General features: G+C 46.5%; 1 protein-coding gene across 4 annotated transcripts in view; it reads right to left on the bottom strand.

Moving 5' to 3' along the window:
* CEP112 (centrosomal protein 112) overlaps positions 1–26,864 on the bottom strand; it is a 2,536,355-nt gene that overhangs the window by 653,892 nt on the left and 1,855,599 nt on the right. For all 4 annotated transcript variants that reach the window (XM_085617276.1, XM_085617275.1, XM_085617278.1 and 1 more), the window contains one exon: positions 7,001–7,231. In XM_085617276.1, coding sequence (XP_085473402.1) covers positions 7,001–7,231 — 231 coding nt within the window. The remainder of the gene's footprint in view (positions 1–7,000; positions 7,232–26,864) is intronic.

The raw sequence follows: 26,864 nt of genomic DNA, 5'->3' as shown, positions 1-26,864 counted from the left end.
GACGTGGAAAGGGAGGAAACTAGGACTGTAATAGAGTTTCTTGATGATTTTGTTTTGGAGAAAAGATCTAACTGTGTTCAGTTTAGGCTAAAGGAAATCTTAGATCACCTAAAGCATTCAGATATAAATCATAGGTTGACTCTTCTGTATCATGTTGGTGGCACTGGGGCTAGTAAATGGGTAAATTATGTGCTTAAAGGAACATTGCAATTGTATGTGAGTCGCAAGAGAGATCTGATATTTGACATTATAAAATCAATATGGGCACATTATATCGCCGAACAGAATACCACTGGGCAAACTCCTTATGGCATTATAAAATAATGAAAGTCTTATTCAAAAAAGAATCCAGGATGGATATGCAGAGCTTGCATCTTTACTTGGCACTCTGCAATTGTGAGAATGTGTGTGTAAAAGAAAAGCTACAAAAATAAATTGGAGGTATACTACAACATGAACCATAGTGCAAAGGAAGTTTATCTAAAAACTGGAAAATAACTACAAGAAAAACTTGGGAAGAATGGAAATAATTGACAAAGAGTGCTTAGCGAGCTTAAGAAAATTGCATGAGTGCTTAGGAATGCTGTGAAATTTGGGGGGCTGTAGCCAGAGAACAGGGGTAGTGAGAGGGAAGAGGGTGGAATTGGTAGTTAGTAAATTAAAAAATAGAGTCTGATGTGAGTGTTACTCACAAAGAATAAGTGTCTTTTTCAGATCATGTTGCAGCCATCGATTCCCCTGGAATTTCCATGCTGCAAAGACTCGGAGGAGCATGTGCCCAGACCGTTAAATGGTAACAGGAGTTCCCGAAGCTCTACTGCATGGTGAAACGATTTCAGCACTTCTGTCCCCTTGCGAACTTGCCACGAACAGTTAATCATTGTGTATAACTGTCGGAAGGTAGGAACTTTTTAGCATGGTTACCCCTACTTTTTAGTTGGTGTCAGTATGTTTTTGACCTAGTCTGACTGGGATCCTGCTAACCAGGACCCCAATCACTGTGCTTTCTCCCTAAACTGACCATGGTAAGTACTCTTGTACATCCACAATTGGCTACTGGTGTACCATTGTGAGCCCCTAGAGTATGGTACTAAAGTACTCAGGGCATAGATACACCAGGGGTCTCCCATGGGCCGCAGCATGTATTGTGCCACCCATGGGAGTCCACTTAAACGGTGACTACAGGCCTGTCATTGCAGCCTGTGTGAGTTGGTGCTTGCACCTCTCACAACAGAATTAAGTTTCCTTATGTCTGAGGTCACAGCACTTAAAACCTGTAAGTCTTCCCTATGGCAGGCTCTTCAGTCCTGAGGGCAGGGTGCTTGGTTATAAATGTGAGGGTGCCCCTACATGAGCAGGACACCCCTACAAACCCCGGAGTCGATTATCCAGGCTTTCTACATGTGGGCATTCATTTCATTACATATAGTGGACATTTGTCCGTACGAGATGTCTAACTATATAGTGGCTGCATGGAACCAGGTCATGTTTGGTATCAAACATGTTGGAATCATAACCCTACACCAATTCCAGTGTTAGAAGTATGATCCCATGTACTGAGGGGCTCACCTGGGATACCCCCCTGTACTAGCGGTAACTGCGTTTCAGGGTCTGACACCAAGCTAGTGTTGCTGCCAACCAGACACAATTCTACCCTCCTGCTGCTGAGCCAAGCTCGAGTAGGGGAAGATAGAATAATAGGTTTCCTGTCACAGGGAGGTGTGACCACCTCCCACACAGGACATAGTGTATTGGCCTGAGGTGGCCTGAGGTGTGGGACGCTTGCCAGAGCTACCAGACTGCTTTAAAGGGGACATTTGGTGCCCTCCTTGCATACTCCAGTTTGAGCCAGTTCAGGAAGCACTTGGATCCAGCTCTGGCGCAGAACTGGCCAAAGAACATGGGAGTATGCTCCCCTCTGTCCAGCCCCTCCTCTGGAAGGTACCCCTGAATTGTTCCAACCCTTTCCCTATGGTAGTTAAGAGCTTACCTCTGGGTGGTTCCTTAGATTTGTCGTGAGACAAGACTCAAGCCTGAACCCACATCACTCTTCAACCGTCTGGACACTTGAACTGGAACTGAGATTGCACCAAGACTCATGCTGCTCCTGGTCTCTCTGTTCTGCAAGTCTTCTTTGTCGTCTATATCTGTGCTTCTGACAGGATCGTTACCAGACCTGTGGGCATTCAGGCACATCTGAAGTAATCTCCCTTGGAGTGAAGGAGTCACTCCACTGCATCTGCAGGCACCGCAATGAAGCTGACCAGTCTGCTGCTTCTGATGTCCCACGGACTTCCCGAGGCTAAGTGGTGATTCTGCAACTCCCTCGAGACCTGACATGTCCTCTCTGCAATTCTGAAGTCTTCCATTGTCGTCTACGGAGGTTTCCGACATCTCTTCAACCCTATGCATCTGGCTTCCTTGGTGTAGTTAACTTGGTTTCCGGGGCATCCACAGGTGGAGTGGCTCTCCAACGTTCCGTCCTCAAAGGGAATTCTTCCGGGTTCTCTAGGAAGGGTCCTTCTGCAAAACTGCAACCACAACTTCTCCATTGACTTGCATTGGGCACACAGCTCTGTTTTTAATCTGCACACAGACTCCGTGGGGTTTCTGGGATTTACTTTGGGTGGTTCCTTATGCCCTGGCTCCTCTGGGTCTTCTGGTCCTCTTTTGCAGTTCACATTTCACTTTCTTAGTATATGGTTTGATCTCCCCCTGGAGACTACTGCTGTATTTTGTGCTTATTACATGATTGCATTTGAAATATTTCTTGTGTTGATATCTCCGGGTAGGAGATATACCAATGTGTTAGTGAGTGTTGTGTAACAAATACTAGTATTTTTTGTATAAACACTGTGTGGTTCTTTTTCATTTAGCCTACACTATATGATTAGACTGGTTAAACATGCTGCTTAACACTCCTACAAGATAAACCTGAAAGCTACTCTCCACATTTAACACTTTGAGAGCTTTCAATGGTCATCAAAGACCTCTAAGGTTGTCTGGATTAATGAAAGGTGCCCCACTTAAATAAGTGTGCACCAAATACTAAGCCAGCCTCCTACCAGAAGCCATTGGCTCCTGCGTGAAACTACACAAAGGACCGGGAAGTGTCTATCCCTCTGTCCAGCTGCTCCCAAGGGAGGTGCCCCGAGCTCCTCCAGGCATGCCATGTTGAATCTTGGCCCTTGGGAGCATCTGACTGGCTAGGCCAGCTAAGTAGCATCCTGACCTCCCTAGACAGGTGGGTCACCACAGATGATGTCCTTCCCCCTTTCTAGGTTACTTAAGGCCTCCCCTGAGGTTCTTTCCTTAGATTCATTTGGACAACATCTTTAAGGACAGACTGCCTGTCTTCCTAAAGTCGTCTAAATAATCTTCTGTTGGTGAACACTGGAACTCTGCTGTTTCTTCGAGCCAGGACTAAGGACAAGACTGCTCTCGGCAGGAAGACTCCTGCTGCAACTTTTTCTCCACACTCCAAGTTTTTGCAACTCTGTGGCCGTGCATTCCCTGAGTCAGCAAAGATTCTGCCTGTATCCAAGAAAGAAGGGATCGCCCTTGGAGTGAAGGAGTCACTTCCCTGCATCCACAGGCACCTGTACATCGACGACCGGTTTGCGGATCCTGTTGTCCCATGGATATTGCCCTGGCTCTGCAACACAGGTGGTTGTTTGTTGGCTCTCCACAGGCCTGACCAGTTTTCCCTGCAACTTGGCTGACTGTAATCCCTCTCCAGCCAACGTGAACCGCCTCTCTGTGCACCGTGTCTGTTTGCTGTTGTCTAGGCTTGTTGGCTTTTTTCATGGAAGATCTTCAAACTCCAAGAAGCCCGAGCCTCCAGCATTGCACAGCTCCAAGAATAAGGACCTGCCTGCGTCCTTGCACCATGGGGCTCTATCTTCTGTGTGCTGCTGAGGCTTTCCTGCAACGTCCTATGACTGCTGCCAGAGGGTCCTCAAGGGGGCTTCAATTATTTCTGCTCGCTCTTCTGCGTGCTGAAGGCCGACCCTGACTTACCCTTGCTGGGTTAGTCCCACAGAACTTGCTGGTCTGCATCCAAGCATTTTTTGCTTCAACCCGACTGTTGCGGCTGCCAAGGCTAGTTGGTGGTCCTGCCAGCCACTCACCTTCCTGCATTCCTCATCTGTCCTGGAACAGCTCGTGGACGGCTCCTGTGCTGCTGCATCATTGCTTGGGCTCCACAGCTGCTTCTTCAATACCGTCTTGCTACAGCAAGTACCTCTGACAAGGGGTGGCAATGTGCTTCTGCTCCTCCTGGACACCTCTGGGTGGTGTGGACTCTCTACCCCCTGCTTTCAGGTACTTCTCATCCAGAATCCATGTTTGGGTTTCACCATCCGTGTCCACGAGTCACTGTAGTCACCGGACTTCCAAGATCCCCGATTGGCTCATTCTGGTGGTTCCGACACCACTTCACCCTTATGCACCTGGGCTCCCTGATGTAGGTATCCTGGTTCTCAGGGAATCCTTCGGTGGGGTGACTTTCCAACCTCCCTTGATCCAACTGGTGTCTTCAAGGTCCTTTGGGAATGGTCCTGAAACAACGCAATGTAGGAAGGTATTATTCTTCTAGCATGGTTAACCCCACTTTTTTCCTGGTGTCAGGGTGCTTTTGACTAGTCTGAGTGGAATCCTGCCAATCAGCACCCCAGTCAATGTGCTTTCTCCCTAAATTTGACTTGGTAAGCACTTTTGTACCACCACAACTGGCTACTGGTGTACCCCTATAAGTACCTAGTTTAAGGTACTTAGGTAAGCAGGGCATTGGTACACCAGGGGTCTTCCATGGATGTTTGACCCAGTGTAACCACTCTGCACCCGGGCGCTTTGGGGTCCCTAGCTACTCACCTCTGATGGTTCCTTGCTTCCCATGTGCTTTTCCATCCTTGGCTAAGGTTACGTTTTGGTACTTACCTCACATACCACTTTCTTAGTATAGGGTTTGGCCCCCCAGTAGGGCCCCATGTGTTTTTCTCTGCTACTTAACTGTTTCTGAAGTATTTCTTGTGTGTATTTGATATCTCCGAGAAGGAGATATATCAAGTAAGGTATTGGTGATGTGATGATAAATACTATTGTATTTTTTAAAACACTTCTGTGGGTCTTTCTTGTGTGAAAAACGTACTGGCTGATTATAGTGGTAAATGCACCCGCTTTACACCCTCCTGAATAAGCCTTAGCTGCTCTCCACAGCTACCCTTTGAGAACTTTGTTTTTCAGGGATCTAAACACTATCACTAAGGGTTGCCTAGACTCAGTGCATAGTGCCTCACCATAGGTGGACACTATCTACTGAGTCAGCCCCCTACAGAGACCCCGCAACCTGCTCTAATAAGCCGCTGCCGACACCAAAAGGCACCCCTGCACCCATTCGCCTTGGTGAAGAGGACCAAAGGTGTCCCTATGTCCCCAAGCATCGCAACATACCTCTCCATATGGTGGTTACCTCTGACTGGCCTTCTGGCCCGAGCCTGCAACCTTTTCCCAATTTGGTCTATCTCCTTTACTTAACCGGGCACCCAATGCTGTGTTGTCACCATGCATCCGGCAGCCCCTGAGCCGCTGGTGGTGAAGTGCTGGTGCTGCCTTGGAACCTGCCCAGTGCTTGCTTCAACTCCCGAAGACTGGTCCCCAAGCCGCTGCGCGCCCACCTTGAATTTGCGCCCAGCAGCCCCTGTGACACTAGTGGTGTAGTATTGGTGCTGCTTTGAACCCTGCCCAATACTGTCCTTAACTCTCGAAGACTGGTTCTGTACGTCGATGTTACCTGTTGGTATGCTAAATGTTTTCTTCATCCCACAGATTACCATTGAGAGACTCAAGAATTGCACTAAGTGTCCATTTTTGATATTGAAAAGTATTTCTATTACAAAAAGTATTTACCAGTGACAACATTCTGTGGTTCTGCACAATAAACATGACCAAGCATTATTTTTATAAATTGGTGCCACTGTGTGTACAAAAAAATGCTTAGCACTGTTCTCTGATAAGCCGAAGATGCTCGCCCACACTACCACAAAGGAGAACATTAGCATTATTGACTTTAGCCTCTCTAAAGCCTCTGGAGATCCACTTTGCATACTATACCTCTTTTTGGTACAGTATATAGAGCTAGCTTCCTACACACTGTGTTTAGACCGGCAGGAAAGTTCTTTGCATCAGCTACAAATGATACATAATCCAGCAACACTCATGGTCATTGGTCTATTAAAGAGAGCCTGCATTTTATGCCTGCTGGCCTCATTGCATCGGCTCCCAATTAAAAAACCTATTGTGGTCATGGTTATGTTTCCGGTATATAACGTGGGCACTAATCCACAAACTACCTTAATTACCCGTTTAAACGGTATGGGCCCACTGGTTCACGAAGTGGTCAAGTTGAGGTACCTACTCAACAGTGAAAACAACTGCGTTGTACTGTTTTTCAGAGGCTATCTTTGCGTCGAGCATGGACTATCTGAATATGCATCATAAAGTTCCAATTGCCGCTGTAAGCCATCTGCATTAAAAGCCGAAAGAACATTAGCAAAGCAATCAATGCTACTGCCATTCTACCCTTCAATTGATTGGCTCCATTGCCTGCAAAATTGATACGTTAGCAAATCTTGAGGACAAGGATGTCCAAACCATACTCACATGGGCTGCAATGAGACCAGACTTTTAGGCTATCCAGGTAAACTTACACAAATTAATCATAATAAGAATATATATTAAAACACTCGCTGATTACACTGGAAACCTGAAAGGAATCTGGGTCCAGTCTTGGACAGTGCTAAAAAAGATCAGTAAAACCTTGGTTCCAACGCATCTCTAACGAGCAATACAATTTACAAAACAAACTACAAAATAGTAATGTCTATGTACCTCCGCCCAACTCCTACTGGATTCCTTTCACACACCCCTTTTGCCAACAAGCTCCCTTCTAAATATAGTACCCATAAACCCGAACATGACCAGAGACTCCTTGGCTCTCTACCTTCTCGCAGATCGTTTCCATGTCAGACGTATGAACCCTCTGCAAGTCTAATTTCATCTTCTCCAAGTCGTTCCGAAGTTTGCAGACCACGTTCTCATGATCCCGGGCCGCCTTTTGCTTCTCCTCCTCTCGCATCTGCCCCAGCTCCATCAGCTGCTGTTTGCGTTGGGTGTTCACCTGGACCAGTTCTTCTCGCAATTTATGGACTTGTGCTTCCAGGCCACAGATCGTCTTCAGGAAAAGAGAAAAGAGAATATGGTCTTAAAGTAACATTCCCACTGTGCATCTGGAAACTTACAGACCAGTGTTGTGGGCAAAAGCACATTTTTCACATTAAATGTACAGGGAGAGTCTGAGATGCCTTACTTAGCTGAAAAAGGTGTATTAAGTGATTAGTGCGGTTACTACAAGGCTCAAGCAAATGAAATCTGTTGTGCTCCCAATCTCGGTCTTGTCGCCCACTCTTTCACCCTACCGTGGTTGCTATGGTGGGTGTGGTGAATGCGATAACAGTGTAGATTACTTAGAATTCGCAAGGGCATTTTCAGGTTAATAATTGTCATAGTAAACAAACGGCGATATAAACCTGTATTTAAACATAAATAGTTATATTACAAACTTATGAGACTCAAGGAGTGAATACTACAATTTGATGTGACAATATCCAAGTTCATTTTTTGAATGATATCATCAAAGCCACATCGTCGATATTTTTTCCTTTAAAATGTACCGTTCTGAGTAATTTTTTTTTTTTTTTTTTAAAACAACTTTTTAACAGGGAATAAAGAGGCACACAACTCTTTTTCCTTCCTTTGCTTGGGATGAGAAGGTATTCTGAGCAATTTCTGAAAAAGCACATTACAATCACAAAAAGTCTCATTATCTGTGATGTAAATGTTTTTGTTGATAACACTTTCAACTGTTAGTTAAGTGGTTTTGAAGCATTGTTTCCTTCTCTCTGACCGAATGACAATATTGATCTTGCATAGTTCAAAGGATATCCCTTCACAAAACAAAGGAAGTATTTATGCCCTTTGAAGGCTCTTAGATTTCTGTTCTTTAAAAAGTGAGTTTCGGTTTTAAGATTAGATCACACAAACTGGGGAGAATTAAAACATTGTGGGAAGCACTAAGAAGGGGCAAAGGTATCAAACTTAAGTGAGGATTTAAGTTGTGCGCAAGAATGATCAAATGCTTTATTGCCTTTGGAAGCCTCACAAATTAATAATGCAAATCAACCCGGTAGCTCATTTTATTATATTTCAGACGGCCTACTAAAGCAGATGTTAAATGACTGTCGACTTTGTCTCTGAATTCTGAATTAAACTATGTGAAATAATATTAAAAATCGAAAATATTGCTGATAGTATTTCCTATAACTTAATTATTTTTAAATCATATGTTCTATCTGTCCCATTTCCAAAACATTCAATGAGGTTTTTTGATTTTCTGGTGTCCGCTGCAATCAAAACAATCGCAAGTATAACTCGAAAGGGGCTAAAGCATTTTATGAGCATTTTTGGTGGGCCTGGATTACATCCACATGTAAAGGTGCTAGTCTTTCTCTAAATGAACATCATAAATCATCTCTAACTTACCAATTGTTATGGGAAACTGTAGATGTGTATACTGAAAACCTATTGATAGATACTATATACTGTTGACACTAATATGCCTTACTGCAATTGGTTTAATTTTTGCCATCAAATATATTATTTATATGCAAGCGTTTAATTATATATTATGCAGCTAATTTTTTCTTTTCTTTTTTATTATTTTCTTAGAACCAGGCTGTTTCAGTGATGAAAAAGCTATTTACCTTTGGTAACACTCTTTATGGTGGCTACTCTAACTGCATATTCCTCACGTTGTGAATACCTAAAGGCGGAGGAATGGAGCCAGAGATTTTTTTCAGCATTCCGTCGCGGAGTCATGCCGCTACGCATCGGGTCCATGCGTCCCCGTAATGGTGTCGGGGCCACATCTAACCTCCAACTCCACCCATCGAGATCCGTCCACACCATCGGACGCGGAACGTTCATTAATCAAATTTTACAGATTACAGATCTATAGCTGTGGCCTTTTTAAGATGGAGAAAATAAAAGAGTCAGTTCCACAGAACTGGGAGGCGTGTGTGTCGGTAAGAAATCAGCAATGGCTGATCAGAAAACTGTGAAAAGACTGATAAGGCCGACAAATAACCTCTAACTGTGGCCACGACAAGGTCTTTCTGGGCTAATAATAGGGAGAAAAAAAGGAGTTCAGATAACTGCGCTTGCAGGGGCTGGATATGACTAGAGGAACACCACACAACACACTTTTCCCAATTTCCCGCATTTGGTGGCAGGACAGCTGGCTGTCAGAATGACATTTACTACCTCTGGAGGAAGATCAAAGGCAATTAACTGTTGATGCTCGATCTCCAAGCATGAGGTGTAAGTAGTGTAAGCTCTGGAGTATGACCCTGTCCTGCAGCTGACACAGAAGGTCCTCCCAAAGAGGCAGCCAGATAGGGGGACAGATGATCATGGCCAGACGTTCCGGGTACAACACTCTCGTGGCTTAATCTGCAGCCACTAGGATGATGTGGGCCACGTCTGCAGAAGTGAGGCAAAGGTATCCCTCAGGGATGGAAAAGCATCCCTGAGGGAGAATTATCTTCGGAACTCTAGTGCGTAAACATTTTGACATTGCTCCTTCTCAAAGGTAAGAAAAAGATAGAGCAACGGTTCTCACCATTACTAGAAGATTCACTGTACCACCTCGGAGTGTTGCAGCCATTTGTGAACCACCAGGTAATGCCAGCTGAATTTTTACACCTGGATCTAAGATCTTGCCAGGTGCTGCCCGACCAGGGAGATGCCCCGAAGATTTAGCCAGTTCCAAGGGTGAAGGGCCGCTGGCACAGGTCCCATGACTCCACTCCACCCTACTTGGTCCAGTGTGACATGGCTATGGTATTTTCCATGAGAACTGCACCCGTTTCCCCTTGATGGACGGGGAAAGGCTTTCAGTGGCACACGAATTGCCCAAGGATGATGTGGAGGCAGGTTTCTACTGGAGACTAGAGTCTTCTGATTTCCACCTCTCCCATATGACTGCCCCAACCCAGTAACAATGCACCTGTCAGACAAGTTACTTACCTTCGGTAATGCCTTACCTGGTAGAGATATGATCTAGCCGCGAATTCCTTACCAATGAATTTCCCAGCTGTCAGACTGGATCCAGAAGATTTTTCTTCGAGCAATACCCTTGCCGGCCGGTAGGTGGTGTCGGTCGGCTCCATGTGACGTTGTCTGCGCCGTAGTGACATCCATGTCACCCATATAGGCACCACCTCAGCGCGCTGACGCCAGTTACTTTTCACGACTTTCCATGCCAGAAGCACGGAGCCATGAAGTGTTGTGAACAACTAGGCCCCTGAAAAAAATCGGTCCTGACCCTAAAAACCTGTTCGCAGAGCGAGGAGGATGGGTGGGTCGGTAAGGAATCTTCAGCCAGATCATGTATCTACCAGATAAGGCGTTACCTAAGGTAAGTAACTTGCCCAACTGATAGACACATAAAGCCCCAGACTCCTTATCTTTCGACAGATACCCAAGTAATACCATCCCAGGAGGGACTGCGGATAAGTCTAGACCAGGAAGTCGGGCAGGACAGAGCAGCCAAAAAGGCTGTCTTTGCGAACTTGACTTTCCAGACACTAGTGCCTGGGAAATGTGTGCTAAGATGCCCACGTTGCTGCCTGACAAAGGCCGAGGACTGGAACTCTAGGTTACAATGCCGTGGTAGCAGCCTTGGCTCTGGCGGAATGAGCTCTTCAGCCGGCTACTTTTTCACCAAAGCATAGCAAGTCTTGATGCAGAGGACGTCTCATCATGAGAGAGTCCTCTTCTGCACCGCACAATGTTTCTTAGCTCTCACGTACCCCACGAAGAGTTGGTCGCCCACCTGGAAATCTTTAGTGCGGTCAAGGTAGAATGAAAATGCTAATTTTGATACAGACATTGGAGTCTCCCCTCTTTTTTAGAGGGAGGCGGAGGAGCGTAAAAAGTGGGCAAGGTGACAGATTGTCCCACATGGAAGGGTGTTACCACTTACGGTAGGAAAGAGGCCCTAGTGCGAAGCACTAACTTGTCAGGGAATATTGCCTGGTAAGGAGGCTTGGATGACAAAACCTAAAATTCGCTAACCCTCCTGGCGAATGTGATTGCCACTAAAAAGGTTGTCTTTATGGTAAGCAGCCAGAGGGGGCAGTTGTGCAGAGGTTCAAATAGAGCGCACATTAGGAAGGTGAGAACCAAACTAAGATCCCACTGAGGCATAATGAAAGGAGAAGGTGGGACCATATGTACAAAGCCTTTGAGTGATTTATTTACAATGGGAAATTTAATTAAAGAGGGTTGGTGAGGCCCTGCAGAAAGGCAGACAGAGCTAAAAGGTACCCTTTTAGAGTGCCAAGAGCAGAGCTCTTCTTGGCAAGGGTTAAAATCAAAAGTCCAATTTTAGATAGGGAAGCAGAAAGAGGGTCAATAGACTTTTCTGTACGGTATACTACAAACATGTTCCATTGGTAGTAGTGTACTGGCTTGGTAGAGGGACGCCTGGCTGCCTAAATAACAGACTTCGGGCGGAAGCAAGAAGGCATAGAGTTGACAGGTTTGGGTGGAGAAACCTTCCTGCTGCTGTGACAGAAGATTACTCAAAGGAGCAGCCTGAACGTAAGATCGATGATCAGTTGGAGAAGCCCAGGATACCAGACTCTCCGTGCCCAGTGTGGGTCCACAAGGATGACTTGGGTCCAGTCGGCCCTGATCTTCCTGAGAACTCTAAGCAGGTGTGGTATGGGGAACAGGAGGCCTGAGCTCCACTTGAGATGAAAAGCATCCCCGAGCGAAAGCCGCCTTGGAAACGCCAGCTCGCAAATTTGCTGACATTGCCCGTTCTTTGCAGAGGCGAACATATCTAACGAAAGCTGTCCCCATCTACGGATGGAGATGCCACTCCCGATCCTGCATAGGCATCGATGGCTGAGTTTTTCCGATTTGACATTCAGTAAACCTGCCAGGTGTTGAACCACCAGGGATATGCTCTGGTGTTTCAGCCAAGTCCAGAGATGCAGAGTCTCTTAAAAATGGGACAATGACCCCACCCCGCCCTGTTTGTTGCAGTACCATAGTCCTCTGATCGCCACCTCGCCCAGGTGGCTGCACCCTCCCAGCAGTGACGAAGCTGTCACTATTGTGAGATCTGGTTGGGTAAGGGAGAGGGGCCTGCCTGAGACTTAATCGCGGTTTGTCAGCCACTACTGCAAATCCGGTGCAGTTCCGTCCGAGATCTGGACCATGTTGGAGGAGATCCCCTGATGCTGTGCCCACTGGAACTTCAGGTCACACTGCAGAGCCTGCTTATGCCATCTAGCAAGTGTCACTAGCAGGATGCAGGAGGCCATGAGGCCCAACAGCCTCAGAGTCATTCTCACCGAAATCCAAGATAGAGGCTGAAACATTGGAATCATAGCCTGAATTTCCTGGACTCGCAACACGGGAGAATAGTCCTGAAACTGCACTGTGTCCAGAACAGCTCTGATAAAAGGGAGCATCCGAGAGTGTGTCAACTGTGACTTTGGCACGTTGATAGTGAACCCCAGCGAATGCAGAAGGTCCGCCATAGTGTGGAGGTGGGAGATGAGAGCCTGGGGGGGGCCCCCGTTCAACAGCCAATCGTCGAGATAAGGGGAGACTGACAACCCTGATTGGCACAGAAGAGCTGCTACCACCACCATCACCTTGATGAACACCCAAGGGGTGCTGGTAAGACCAAAGGGGAGCACAGTGAACTGAGAATGCGCGTGGCCTACCGTAAACTGCAAGTAGTGCCGATGAGCAGGCAGGATAGGAATAGGGAAATAGGTGTCCTGCAAGTCCCAACACTACCATCCAGTCTCCCGGGTCCAGGGCAGACAGCACCTGAGCCAGTGTGAGCATCCTGAACTTTCCCTTTTTGAGGAAGTAGTTGAGGGATCGTAGATCTAAAATAGGAGGAAGGCCCCTGTCCTTTTTTGGGACCACAAAGAAGCGGGAATAACAACAACAGCCTACTTCTGGCACTAGAACCCTCTCTGAGGCTCCCTTGGTCAAGATTCATGACTTCTTGTTGAAGCAAAATAAGATGATACTCCATCAGCCGGTCGTAAGATTGCGGCACGGGGAAAAGGTAGTCTTGAATGGGAGGGAGTAGCCCCTACAGACTATCTGGAGGACCCACCTATCCAATATGATATCAAGCAAGCAGTGAAGGTGAGGGCGTATCCTGCCATCAACTGGACGCCCATGATCTTGAAGGGCAAGACTAGGAGGGCTTGGATGCTGAGGCTGCAGGGGGAGGGGTGAACTGACCTGACTTCTGGTAGCCGACGCACTGGGTCGGAATGAGCCGCACCGTCGGCCATGCTGATGTTGCTGAACCTGCGCGGTCTTGTGGTAGAGCTAGGGCTGGCGCAGCTGCAAGCCCCTTCCGCAGCCACAAAAAGGCAAAAGGCAGACTGGGGACGAGAGGCCACTGAGAGGCCCAAGGACTTCGACGTAGCCCGTGAGACCTTAAAGCACTCCAGTGCCATGTCTACCTTGTATCCAAAGAGACGGATGCCATCAAAGGGCATGTCCATGAGAGAGGCCTGGACATCCCCCGAAAAGTCAGAAATCCTAAACCAGGAGTGGCATCAAACAGCCACTGTTGATAAAATCACTCTGCCCAGCGACTCGTCGTGTCGAGGCCACAACAGATGGCGAACTTTGCTGCGTCTCTCCCGTCTGATACTGCTTGAGAGAGGATGGCCTCCTCTGGGACCAATGGCAGAACTTATGTGACTGTTTCCCACAGAGTGTGGGAATAACGGCCCAATAAGCATGCGGTGTTCATCGATCGCAATGCAATGCTGGTGGAAGAAAAATGTTTCTTACCCCAACTGTCCAGCCTCTTAGATTCTCTGTCTGGGAGAGCGAAAGGGAAAACACCATGGGAGGTAGAGGACTATTAAGCCCTCCGGTGTAGAGTGGGTTGTAAGGAAGTTTGGGTTGCCTAGAGCAGGGCTATGGCGGCGGGCAAATGTCCTACTCACAGGAGACCCTGTGCTGGGCTTGGACCAGGTTCCCAGTAGGACATCTGTAAGGCCAAGGGTACCAAAGAGGTGACACCTGTCTGTAGGACCTCTGTCAAGATATTACTCTTGACTGCCACTGACGAGAGCTGGAGGTCCAGGACCTCAGGTGCCCTTTGCACCACCATAAGTTGCTCCCTCATCCATAGCCACGGTAGTGGGAGAAAGCAGGCCACAATCTGAAGCAATATCCAGTCTGCTGGCCGCACTCAATTTCTCATACCAGTCCGTGTGGTGATATGGCTGGTCTTCTAAAGGGTCCAGCGACCCCTCTCAATCTTCATCCATTCCTAGCCGTTCAGAATAAGGCTGAGGAAATAACCTAAGACCTGTAGGATCTATCTGCACTGACACCGGTGTCTGTTGGGGCCGCTCCTGGTTGTTGGGAATTAGAATGGGGCTGGCATGGCCTGGGGGCGGGTCAGGGGCGCCGGGCTCCTCGGTGTCGGGGCTGGGGAAGGTACGACCAGCAATGGCATGACCAGCATCGGTCTGGATCTACGGCCAGATTCGGGGCGGGGGGGGGGGGTTCATAGGCGCAGGGCCGGAGCCACCGTCACAGAACCTGATGGAACCGCCTATGACCCTGTGGGGCCTGAAGGCAAACCGGTATGGTCAGGGCACCCAAATATGAGGCACATGGCATCATAGAATTCTTTAGGTTGGGGCAGGGGTCGCGCCTGCTCCCTGAAAAGTAGGGCACTGCAGAGCCAACCTAGGTGTAGGTTCAGATGGAAAAAAAGGGGTCGAGGAATCGTCGAAAAAAGCCTCTCAAAAAGTGACAGAGGGTAGCTCTCTTCATGGATCAGTGCTTGACAGGCACGGAAAGAAAAGAAATGGACGTCAGTGTGCCCAGGTGGCGCCTATGTGGGTCATGTAGATGTCACTATGGTGCAGAGATCGCTGATGATGTCACGCGGGTCAAACCAACACCACCTACTGGCGCACAGGGGTATTTCTTGAAGACAAATCTTTTGGATCCAGTCTGAAGCCTTGAAAATTCAAAGGTAAGGAATCTGCAGCTACAGGTCTCCATCAGATTCAACCATTAGTTCTAGATGTGGAAGTGAGAGGGGTATATCACATTACATTTGCGGTGTAGCAGCCTCCACTGTAGATCTTTCTTTGACACCTGGAGGAATCTGAGTGCTTCCCTTCATGATAAGCCCACAGAGACTTTAGAACCAACTGCAGAGTCTGCATATGCCGTCTGAGATGGTTCACTACCAGGATGTAGGAGGCCAAGCGGCTAATAAGCCTCAGAGCCACTGTCACTGAGATTAGGTCAAAGATTGTAACATCATGATCATAGCCTTAATTTCCTTGACTCACTTGAGGTGGAGAGAAAGCTCAGAACAGCACTGTATCCGTAACAACTCCAATGAAGGGGAGAGTGTTCAAAGGAGTCATCTGTGTCTTCAGCACATTGATGGAGAATCCCAGAGATGTTAAAAGGTTGGCTCTTGTCTGGAGGTGGCTGGCGACTCTTTGAGGTGAGCCCGCCTCTAGCAGGCAGTCCTCTGGGTATGGGAAGACTGGTTTTCCCAACCTCCATTGATGAGCAGCTGCTACCACCATCACTTTCATGAACTCCCGAGATGCACCGAGAGGGTTGAAGGGGAGTGAGTTCTGAGAACTGAAAGTTCTTTCTACCTACCTGAAATCGCAGGGACTGCAGTTCCTGTGGGACTGCAGAAAAGGAATGTGAAAATAGGCATCCTAAAAATCCAACACTACCACGCAGTCACCTGGATACAAGGCAGAGAGAATTAGGGACAGATTGAGCATTTTGAACTTGCGTTTTTTGAGGAATAAGTTCAGAGGGCGAAGGTCTAAACTAGGATGAAGTCCACCTTCCTTCTTCAGCACCATAAACGAACAAAACCAGCCAGTCCATGAGATTGATGCCGGCACACTCTTGTCATGTGCCTGAGTTAGGCCCGGTAGAAAATAATACCATTCTTGCATACACACAAATATTTTCCTAAAGTTGCCTTCTCTTTAACCAATTACCGTTTGATACACATTTTGCATTTGAGACACTTGGATTGACCATCATTACATGGGAGTGGTGGCTCTGAGGACGTCTGCTTTGATTGCAGGACCTCCATGAGGACACTGGGTTTTATGTTCACTGAAGGGAACAAGGACTTCTGCTGCACGCCTGACAACCACAGCAAAGGGATGCTGATTCCTCTGTGGAAGTACCCAGTGGATAGGCCAGTTTCAGAAGAATTGTCCAGGCCACTGGCCTCCCGGAGACGCAAAAATAAAATCTCTTCATCATAAAGCTACAATTCGTCTCGACTGAGGGCGAGATGCATGCGAATTCAGTTGAGGTCACGTGGAATTCACTTCAGAGTCTGACATGATTATGCCTCTTTCTCCAACGTAAGTGCTGGTGTTGATGTACAAAGGCCTATTGCAAGTCTCCGCGATGCCTAAGGAGTTGGTGGTGGCTCTGGTGTCAGGGCAGACTCTGGATTGGGTTCTAGATGCACTGTTGGGGACAGATCCACAGTTGATAAGTCGACTGGAGGCCTCCACGGATCCATGGGGCCTGAAGGCACACCAGAAGAAACCGGTATGGTACCAAAAATCTACAACATGTCCTCTTTGAAGGCCTGTATCTGTTGCGACGTCGCAGATGGCCTAGAAACTCAGGCTGAATCTGGACTAGCTTGTGAATCAGACCCATGGTCAGAGATCAAGACTGAGACCCTGATGTTGAAAATTAAAACAGCGATATGATTAAGCATTCACTAAAGACATGAATTCCCCTTACTTGGACCAAGTTTCTCTCCTTATGTTGACTAATGTCTGGATTCCATTTTGTATTGTCGTGTCTCCACGTGCTTAGCACGAGAAGAGTCCTATCTTCGTGTCAGTTGCTCTCATAATCTGCCTAGTAGCAGTCTATAAATAGCTCCTTTGTCCGTATGGCGCATGCCCACACTTGACCACATCTGTTATCAGTTAGTCCTTGCTTGACCATGTTTTCGCGGGCTTAGGAGTGTGTTGACTCCGCCCACATATTGATTCTGTATCGAAAATGTCCATAAAAGGTAATACTCTTTGCCTCATGTTGTATCCACCCACTTATGAGCCCCTCTGTTGTGTATAAAAGGGGACTGTGTATGCAAGTTCTTTGTGCTACTCTATGCAATACTGAAGAGTGTTGTATGGGTTGTAGGACCACCCTTAAGGGTTAATAAACTCTGTCTTTGTATTTGCAGTTTCCGTGCCAACTTCCTTCTAGCTTTCGTTACAGAAGGGCGAACCCTTGTATTTGCGGGCCTAGCTGGGGCCAGTATTCATCAATTGGCGCCAGTCACGTGGGGCTCATCGGCGACTCGGATGCTCGAAGGACTGGTCGTGACGAAGGTGAGGAATTTGGCCGGGGATGTGATCACTGCCAGTGGCGTTTTAGTCCTGGCATCCCGAGGTTTTCTTCCTTCCCTTCCGAACTGACCTTCTGGGTGGCGCCGGTCCTCGACTGAGACCTCTTCTGTCGGTTTGCCGCGACAGCCGTTTGGGCGAATTTTGGAACTTGGCAGTTGGAACCTGGACACTCTCGATTGGTAAGAACCGTTGTACGGTACTTGCTCCGAGTTGTGAAGCCTGGGTTGGCTATTTGAGTTTGATTTGTGATGACCGGTCATATTTTGTATTGATTATTGTGAGAATATATGCGTTGCAACACATATAGGCAGGTAATGTGGAGATTTTTCTCCGGAGCTGTGTAAATTTGAACGGCGCAAAGTTTAAGTGCCATTTTTGATAATACTGCATATTTTGCATTATTTTTGAGCATGCCTGCTTTTAGCGCACTCCATAAGTGGTGCTGCTGCTTTGGAAACCGGTTAAACCTCGAGGAATCTGCTCCAGCCCCCCCAGAGGGGACTCCTAATAGGGATATGTATGTGAAGCATGGTCCCTCCTCTATAATGTACAGCACAGTGTGGAGGAAATACACCAAAAAGGATCCTGAGTTACGATGGCCTTTGTATGGATCGTTTGATATGCGAAAGATTGAGTATGTGGAGCAGTGTATGTGTAAACGGTGTGCTCGCCAAGACATGTTTGAATGTGTACGGTTATGGGTGAAGGAAGTGCGTGAGCGAGAGAAACGTGAGAAAGCGCTGTTTGATAAAGAGCAAGGGAAAAATGATCATGTGAGAGCGCAGGAAGCGAAGCGTCGGAAAGAAAGAGAACTGGCGGAGAGGCAAGAGAAAGAGCGTAGGCTGCAAGTCTCGGGTCAATATGCTGTCCGCCAGCCACTTTATCCTGTCCTTACTAATCTTGAAGATGATTTTTATTTATTAGATCGCTCTCCGCCCCCTTATGTTGGCGCGTCTGCCCCGAGGTCACAGGCTTCTGGATCGGTTTCGGATAAGGTAGACACGCGGTCCATGTTATCAACTGAGCGTATGGGTGAGCTTCGGAAACTTTCTCTTCGTGCACTTAAGGGCAAGTTATCCCTTTCTGAATTGTTGGACTCTTTGGAACAGTGGCGGGATAGAGAGAAGTTGTATTTTCTTGAAACCTTTTCTGATGAAGTGATTACTGCCTTTCGGAAATATTCAGAAGTTTTTGAGCCTGATGATGTAGTATTAGATGCTAAAGCATTACGTAACGGTGTTTTTTCTCCCTCTAAGGCACCTGATGCGGTCCGGCGACTGTTTGCATTGCGGGACGTGGCGAGTGAACTTAAAGAGAGAGCGCGCCTAAAGACAGGGGAGGAGGAGCAATCGGATTCACGTAACGGCGGCGACCAATCATCTACCTCCTACTCAGATAAGAACGAACTAGTGCATGCTAAACCGATGCGAGAGGCGGCACCTTTGTATGTTCCTCCTAAAGGAGCGGGAACTAGTTCAGATATTACTTCCGCCGATGCTAAGGGATATTTTGTGTATAATTGGGTTTATACTCCCTGGCATAGGGCTGATGTTATGGCATTAAAGAATGCATTGCCTGACCCCCGCAAGAATCCAGCGGCCTTTTATGAAGAGGTCGAAGGGGCCTTGAATTCTTGTACTATGACTTTAGCAGATATAGATTTGTTCTTTGGGCTCATATTACCACCGGATATGTGGAGATCTGTGCGGAAGGTGGATGATGTTCCCGCTTTTAAGGCTAGGTGGTCCGAGATTGAGGATGAGGATAGGGAGAGAAAACCCGCGCAAAAACCAACGCGGATTATTTTAGATCTTCCTGCTGCTATCTTGACCAAGTTGAAGACGATTATTCCCCCTAAAAAGATTGATTGGAATATGTTAGCCTCGTGTAAACAGAAGGTTGATGAATCAGTTTCAGATTTCTTTACACGCTTTGAGGAGACATTTCATGATTTCAGTGGTCAGTCGCTTACGGATGATACGGGCCGGCATCTTTTTGTGGATAAATATGTGGCGAATTTATGACCGGGAATAGCAGCTCGTTTAAAAGCGACTGAAAGTTCTTGGTCCACCTCGTCTCCGGCATCCCTTCTGACTATGGCCCAGTATTATGAGCGTCAGGAACAAGAAGCGAAGGGGAATGAGGAGAAGAAATCGAAAGATTTGAAAACTAAGGTGATAGAACGAGGTAGGGGAGGATTCTATGGTCCCCCTTCGGGTCGGTCAGATGTAAATAAAAATCAATGTGCGTATTGTAAACAGTCGGGTCATTGGGCCAGAGATTGTCCGGTGTTGTATGCATCTCGTCAGGGACGTGGTCAGGGACCACCGAGAGGTAGAGGGGGCTTTTCGAATTATAGAGGGAACTCTAATGATCGTACTCGATTTGAGTCTAGCGTACAGCAACGGGATAGGCCTAATGTGTTTGATAGGCAACACCAGTATCAAATGTCTGGGAACGACCGTTCTGGGTATCATGACTCACAGCATGCGTAGGATTGCGTTGGATGGGGGTTTGAATCAGTCGAAGTGCCGGTTGATCACAAGGGTCCTTATGTTTCAGCAAATGTTTTGGGTTCTACTGATCGGTTCCTAGTTGATACAGGAGCTACTCGCAGTGCACTGTCCAAACAATTGGTTCCGAGGGCTCCCCCATCTGGCTTAATGGTTACATCGGTAGGGTTTGATGGTACACTCTCTCGAAGCCCTCTTTCCCGACCCCTGGCATTCCATGTTGACAACCTTTCCGCGTCCTGTCCGTTTCTGCTTGCCCCGAACACGCCTGACAACATTATGGGTCTTGATATGCTCAAGTACTTCAGAGCAACGATCCGCTGCTCCCCTACTGGAGTACGTGTGATCTTAAATGATAATCACCCCATGACAGAACGGATGTGTGTGGTTGCGGAGGATACTGCATTAGCTTCCCTCCCTCATTCTTTGTGGGCCACTTCGGATACCGACATGGGACAGATGGTGATTCCGCCTGTCCACATTAGTGTCCAGGAGGGTGCGGTGTTACCGCGCCTCCCTCAGTATCGTATTTCCCAGGAGGGGGAGGAGGCACTCATACTGATTGTGCAGGATTTGATTAAGGTGGGAGTAGTGGAGGAAGTTCCCTATAATGTCTGCAACAGTCCCATTTTACCCATTTTGAAGAAAGATACCGATGCCAGGGTTTATCGTTTTATTATTGACTTAAGGGAAGTGAACAAGATTGTGATACCCCAGTATCCAGTGGTTTCTGATATCACGACGTTACTTACTCTGGTCCCGCCAACGGCGACCACGTTTTCAGTTATTGATTTGAAAAATGCTTTCTTTTCCATTCCTATCCACCCTGATAGCCGATATCTTTTCGGTTTCACTTTGGATAATAGGTCTTATAGATTTTGTAGAATCCCTCAGGGTTATACAGAGAGCCCTAGTATTTATAGTCAAGCATTGAAAAGGCAATTGGATTCCTTTGTTCTGCCTGAGGGTGTCGCCCTTATACAATATGTCGATGACATCTTGTTGGCGGCCGACACTCCTGAGTTGTGTGAGCAGTGTACGTTATCCTTGCTTTCCTTTTTGGCATCTCACAATCACAAAGTGTCGAGGAAGAAATTGCAATTTTGTAGACCAAAGGTGATTTATTTGGGTCACCTTTTGTCTAAGGAGGGGCGTGCACTCACACCAGATTGTATTCAAGCAATTTTGGACACGCCAGTACCTTCCACACAGAAGGATGTGCGTGCATTTTTGGGTCTTGCTTCTTTCTGTAGGCAATGGATATTGGGGTTTTCACACATAGCTAAGCCATTGTTAGCACTTTTGACAAAAGACACACCGATCCCTCTTCCCTGGTCAAATGAGTGTGAAATTGCCTTTCAGCAATTACGACAAGCCCTTTGTTCAGCACCAGTGTTAGGTACCCCTGATTACACGAAGCCCTTTTCACTGTATGTGCATGAGAAAGATGGATGTGCATTATCAGTTTTAGTGCAGATGCACGGCGACAAGCAGCGCCCTTGTGCATATTTTTCGGCTGTACTTAATCCTGTTGCCCGAGCGTTGCCTGGTTGTTTTCGCTCGGTTGCGGCGACAGCTGTGTCAATACGCCAAAGCGAGGGAATTGTGTTATCTCATAAGCTGTTGGTATTAGTTCCCCATGCTGTTGATGCCCTGCTTAATCAGACAAAGACGCAACATTTGACCAGTGCCCGTTTAACGGGATATGAGTTGACGCTTTTGGCTCCTCATATTACGTTAAAGAGGTGTGCAACGTTAAATCCAGCCACATTGTTGCCGTTCCCGGAAACTCAGTCTGAAGCACGAAAAGCACATGATTGTATTCTTGTGACTGAGGAACAGACAAAGGGTCGTATTGATCTCCAGGATACGCCCTTTACAGATGTAGATGGAGAACTGTGGGTGGACGGATCATGCCTGAGGCTACCAGATGGTACGACTTCAGCAGCGTATGCAATTACCACATTACAAACAATAGTGGAGAAATCAGCTCAAGCAGCGGAACTGATAGCATTAACACGAGCATGTGAGCTCAGTGCAGGATTGTGTGTGAATGTTTATAAAGATAGCCGCTATGCCTTCGGAGTAGCGCACGATTTCGGCCTACTCTGGAAGGAGAGAGGCTTTCTAACGTCACATGGAGCACAGATAATGTATGGGGAGTTAGTTCACAACCTTTTGACTGCATTAACATATCCAAAGAAGATTGCTATAGTTAAATGTAGTGCCCATAAGAAAGTGGTTGATAAAGTTGGAGAAGGGAATGCTTTAGCAGACCGGGTGGCACGAGAGACTGCGGTGCAGCCTGGTGCTACTGCAATGTATGTTGTGAAGTCACAGGCAGAAAGATGGCACGATGCAAGGAGAGAAGTGCTGGAAATACAGAGGACCGCTTCCGATAAGGAACGGGAGCAATGGTCCAACGATGGAGAATTAGATGATGAAGGGTGCTGGAGAAGTAAGCAGATGGATAAGTGGAAGTTACCCACTGCCTTCGTACAACCTATGGTTCAGATGGCACATGGACTAGCGCATGTCGGAGCTTCCGCAATTGTTAAATTACTCACACGAGTTTGGGAGCATCCGGAGATCGCTAGTGCGGCAAAGAGGGTAGTGCACACCTGCATGATTTGCCTGAGGTATAACCCGGGAAAGGGTACCCGAACTCCAGCAGGAGGATTTGCGACACCTACTGCACCCTTTGAGGTTTTGCAGATGGATTACATTCAGCTTGAGCGCTCTAACAATCTGAAGTATGTTTTAGTAGTGGTTTGTGCCTTCAGTAAATGGGTTGAGGCATACCCTACAAAAGACAATACTGCAATGACTACAGCCAAGATGCTATTGAAGGAGTTCTTCCCTCGATATGGTGTTTGCAGATTGTTGTGGAGTGATAACGGACCTCATTTTATAGCGGACGTTATCAAGTATGTCCTGAAAGGCCTAGGCATTACCCAGAAGTTTCATGCAGTATTCCACCCTCAGTCTGCGGGATTGGTTGAGAAATATAACGGTACTTTGAAGCTTAAGATCGCTAAGATTCAAGCTTCGACTTCTTTGACTTGGCCAGACGCTTTACCGCTGGCATTATTGTCAATTAGATCGATACCGCATTCTCGGACCGGTCTCACACCCTACGAGATTGTATTTGGACGCCCAATGAATATTTGGGGTCCACCAAAACCGAGGTTAGTGTATGATGTACCTTGTGTAATGATGAATGATTATCTGGCACAGTTAACGGATAATTTGGTTTCTATTCACCAACAGGTTCGAGAAGCGCTCCCTGATCGGTCCACAGGTGAAGGACATAACCTCCGGCCTGGGGATCTTGTCATGATCAAGGTGTTCGAAAGGACGAACAGTCTGGAGCCGAGATGGGTTGGTCCTGAGCAAGTCTTGCTCGCAACGAGGACAGCTGTGCGGGTTTCCAACCGGAAGAACTGGATCCACTCCTTGCACTGTCGTAAAGTGCCGCCTGGATCGGTGGAGCCTGCTGTGTTGACCGACCATCGAGAAATCCTGACTGCGGAGAAAGGCCGTGCTGTGGAACCAAACGACACTGAGGAGCTTTTCCCGGACCAAGCGATTCCTGGAGGAAGAAGATATCACCTTAGACCAAGGAAGTGATTGCTGTATCCAAAGTTGTCAGAACGGCCCTTAGGTTAGTGAAACGGAGAGCCAATGTGGCAAGGGGGGGGGATCAGCCCTGCATTAGTGTAGTGACACCCGTCTTGGCCCGCTGGTGAAGAAATCAACGGCTGCCTAAGGGGAAGAGTTCTGACAACCTTTTAGTTTCAGGAAGATAGTGATTTCTTACTACAAGATGGAGAAGAAGAAGATTTTTTGTGTGACAAGCTTTATCATCATTGTGGCTATTGTTGGTATAACCACATGGTTTGTTGAAGATGTGACTCCTGCCCGTGAGTTGCTTGTTTTGACCACTCCAGTGCCTGAGGAGCACTACTTTTATACCCTCCCGTATCAAGAATTGAAGCATCGTCAGTCTTATTTGAATAACACCTTCATCCAGATGTTGCATCATACCCATGTTGCTACGAATGCTACGAATTGTTGGATATGTGGTATGATGCCAGCTCATCAGAAGAAAGGAGGAACGCCATTCATACCTCTTCCTTTCTCTCACAATGGCTCGTGTAGAGCATGGTATACTTTGCTTTTTGCCACACGGAAACCTACAGTGGGACGATTACTCTTCAGACTTAATAAGGAATGTCATCAGGATAAAGATGGCTATCCACAAGCGAATGGGACAATATGGGAATGGGAAGAATATCGACCAGATAATGAATCGATTCCCTACATTTTCACGAACACCAGAGACACTACAAGGAATGAACAATTTGTGATTCAAGTGGCACAAGCTCAAGCAGACCTATGTGTCCAGAGTGTGGGTTATATTCCAGTTGGTGTTAGTGACTGTATTATTGTTTTGAATATAGACGGTCTAAATAATAGTACTTTCTTAGCCTCCCACAACACATACTTTGTATGTGGGAATAAGGGTTATTATCGTTTGCCAGCCGGCTGGTCCGGAGTATGCTATGTAGCATTCCTATTACCTCCTGTATTTTTGGCACCTGCATCTTATCATAAAGATTTGAAGTTGTTGAATAATGTGACTGTAAATAGGTATAAACGTACTCTATCTATTGATGATGTTGATCAAACTGATACTAGTTTGCAGCAGTATATTGATTTTAACTTAGGATTGTTTTTCTTTGTTGGAGCTGCCCTAAATAGTAGGAAGGTTCGAAGATTAACAAGAGTTGTAGAGGCTGTGACAAATCAGACCGCTGCTGCTCTTGGGAATCTTACGGAAGAATTACAAATTACTAGAATTGTTGCATTACAGAATCGTATGGTATTAGATGTTATGTTAGCCGACCGAGGTGGAGCATGTAAAATTATTGGAAGTAGTTGTTGTGTGTTTATTCCTGACCATACGCCATCAGTTTATAATGCTATTAATAAATTGCATAAAATCGCAGCCGAAATCCATACAGAAAATGGCACTTGGACCTTTTCTGGATGGTTTTGGGCATTGATCACTACATGGGGATGGAAGGTTTTAACTGGTCTCTGCATTATTGTGGCAATTCTGTTTTCCTGCTGCATTTGTGTCCAGTGTGGTCCTTTACTCTGTTCTTTATGTGTGTCATTTTGTATTCCTGATAAGAAAGCTATTGACAATGTCACCTATCAGAAACATTTAACTAAAGAGGTAGAAGAGATGATGAAAATTGACATATATGATGATTATCCTAATAAGCCGGATGTCTTCAGTAAATGCTGAAAGGGTCGTCTGTTGAAAATTAAAACAGCGATATGATTAAGCATTCACTAAATACATGAATTCCCCTTACTTGGACCAAGTTTCTCTCCTTATGTTGACTAATGTCTGGATTCCATTTTGTATTGTCGTGTCTCCACGTGCTTAGCACGAGAAGAGTCCTATCTTCGTGTCAGTTGCTCTCATAATCTGCCTAGTAACAGTCTATAAATAGCTCCTTTGTCCGTCTGGCGCATGCCCACACTTGACCACATCTGTTATCAGTTAGTCCTTGCTTGACCATGTTTTCGCGGGCTTAGGAGTGTGTTGACTCCGCCCACATATTGATTCTGTATCGAAAATGTCCATAAAAGGTAATACTCTTTGCCTCATGTTGTATCCACCCACTTATGAGCCCCTCTGTTGTGTATAAAAGGGGACTGTGTATGCAAGTTCTTTGTGCTACTCTATGCAATACTGAAGAGTGTTGTATGGGTTGTAGGACCACCCTTAAGGGTTAATAAACTCTGTCTTTGTATTTGCAGTTTCCGTGCCAACTTCCTTCTAGCTTTCGTTACAGAAGGGCGAACCCTTGTATTTGCGGGCCTAGCTGGGGCCAGTATTCATCACTGACATCCATTAGACTTCTCTTGATGAGAGTGGCATGAAGAAGGGAAGTAGAGCTTCAACTTCTTATGCTTTTCCTTCAGTTTTGACTTACCTGAAGATGTGAATTGGAAGGATGACTTCTCTCAGGAATGAGAACGCCACACAATTATAAATCATGTGAGGAGCCTAAATACCAGAGATACCCCATGTTGGGGTCCATCACGGAGATCTGTTTGTGGCAATACTTTCAGGGTTTAAAACCTGTCATTTTGGGAGGCGACATGTCCCTTACACACTGGAAACAATTTTGGAAAAGTATTCTGTCAAGTTACAGAATCTGAGGGAGCGAGATCCAGATCTGCATTAGAAGGCAATGAAAGAAAAGAACTGACAGTAACGCGCAGAGAAGTAGGCTATATGGTGCCCCGACATTACTTCCGGGGCGGGACAGACCCAATGTGGAGCCCTACAACGGCACCTATTTACATATGAGTGAATTGCTGAGGAAAATCTCCAGACCTAGCCTGACACTTGGGCATAATAACAAAGTGAGGAATCTGTAGTTAGAAGTATACAACAGAAATTATAAAATGTAAGATTAGTAAATGAGGATTATTATTTATTTGGCAATTGTTTCTGTGACTGTCATCTTGATGTTTTATAAAATTCAATACAATATTTTGAACAAAGAATGGCAAAGTGCTTTTATGCAAATTACGTAAAATAAAGTTTAGAACCAAAGTGTTGGCTATCTTCAAATGGTAAAACAATTCTACATTATGGGCAATAGCATTCCATACTGGTTGCCTGAGTAGAGGAAGTGGCCATACGGGATGTGGCACACTGTGGATGAAATGAGTGAAAAGCAAGCAGCACATTAGTACTGCC

Source organism: Triturus cristatus, chromosome 7, assembly GCF_964204655.1.
Source record: "Triturus cristatus chromosome 7, aTriCri1.1, whole genome shotgun sequence".
NCBI classification, from domain to species: Eukaryota; Metazoa; Chordata; class Amphibia; order Caudata; family Salamandridae; genus Triturus; species Triturus cristatus.
The sequence above is the reverse complement of the archived record's forward strand: the minus strand, read 5'-3'. Positions and strand labels throughout refer to the sequence as shown.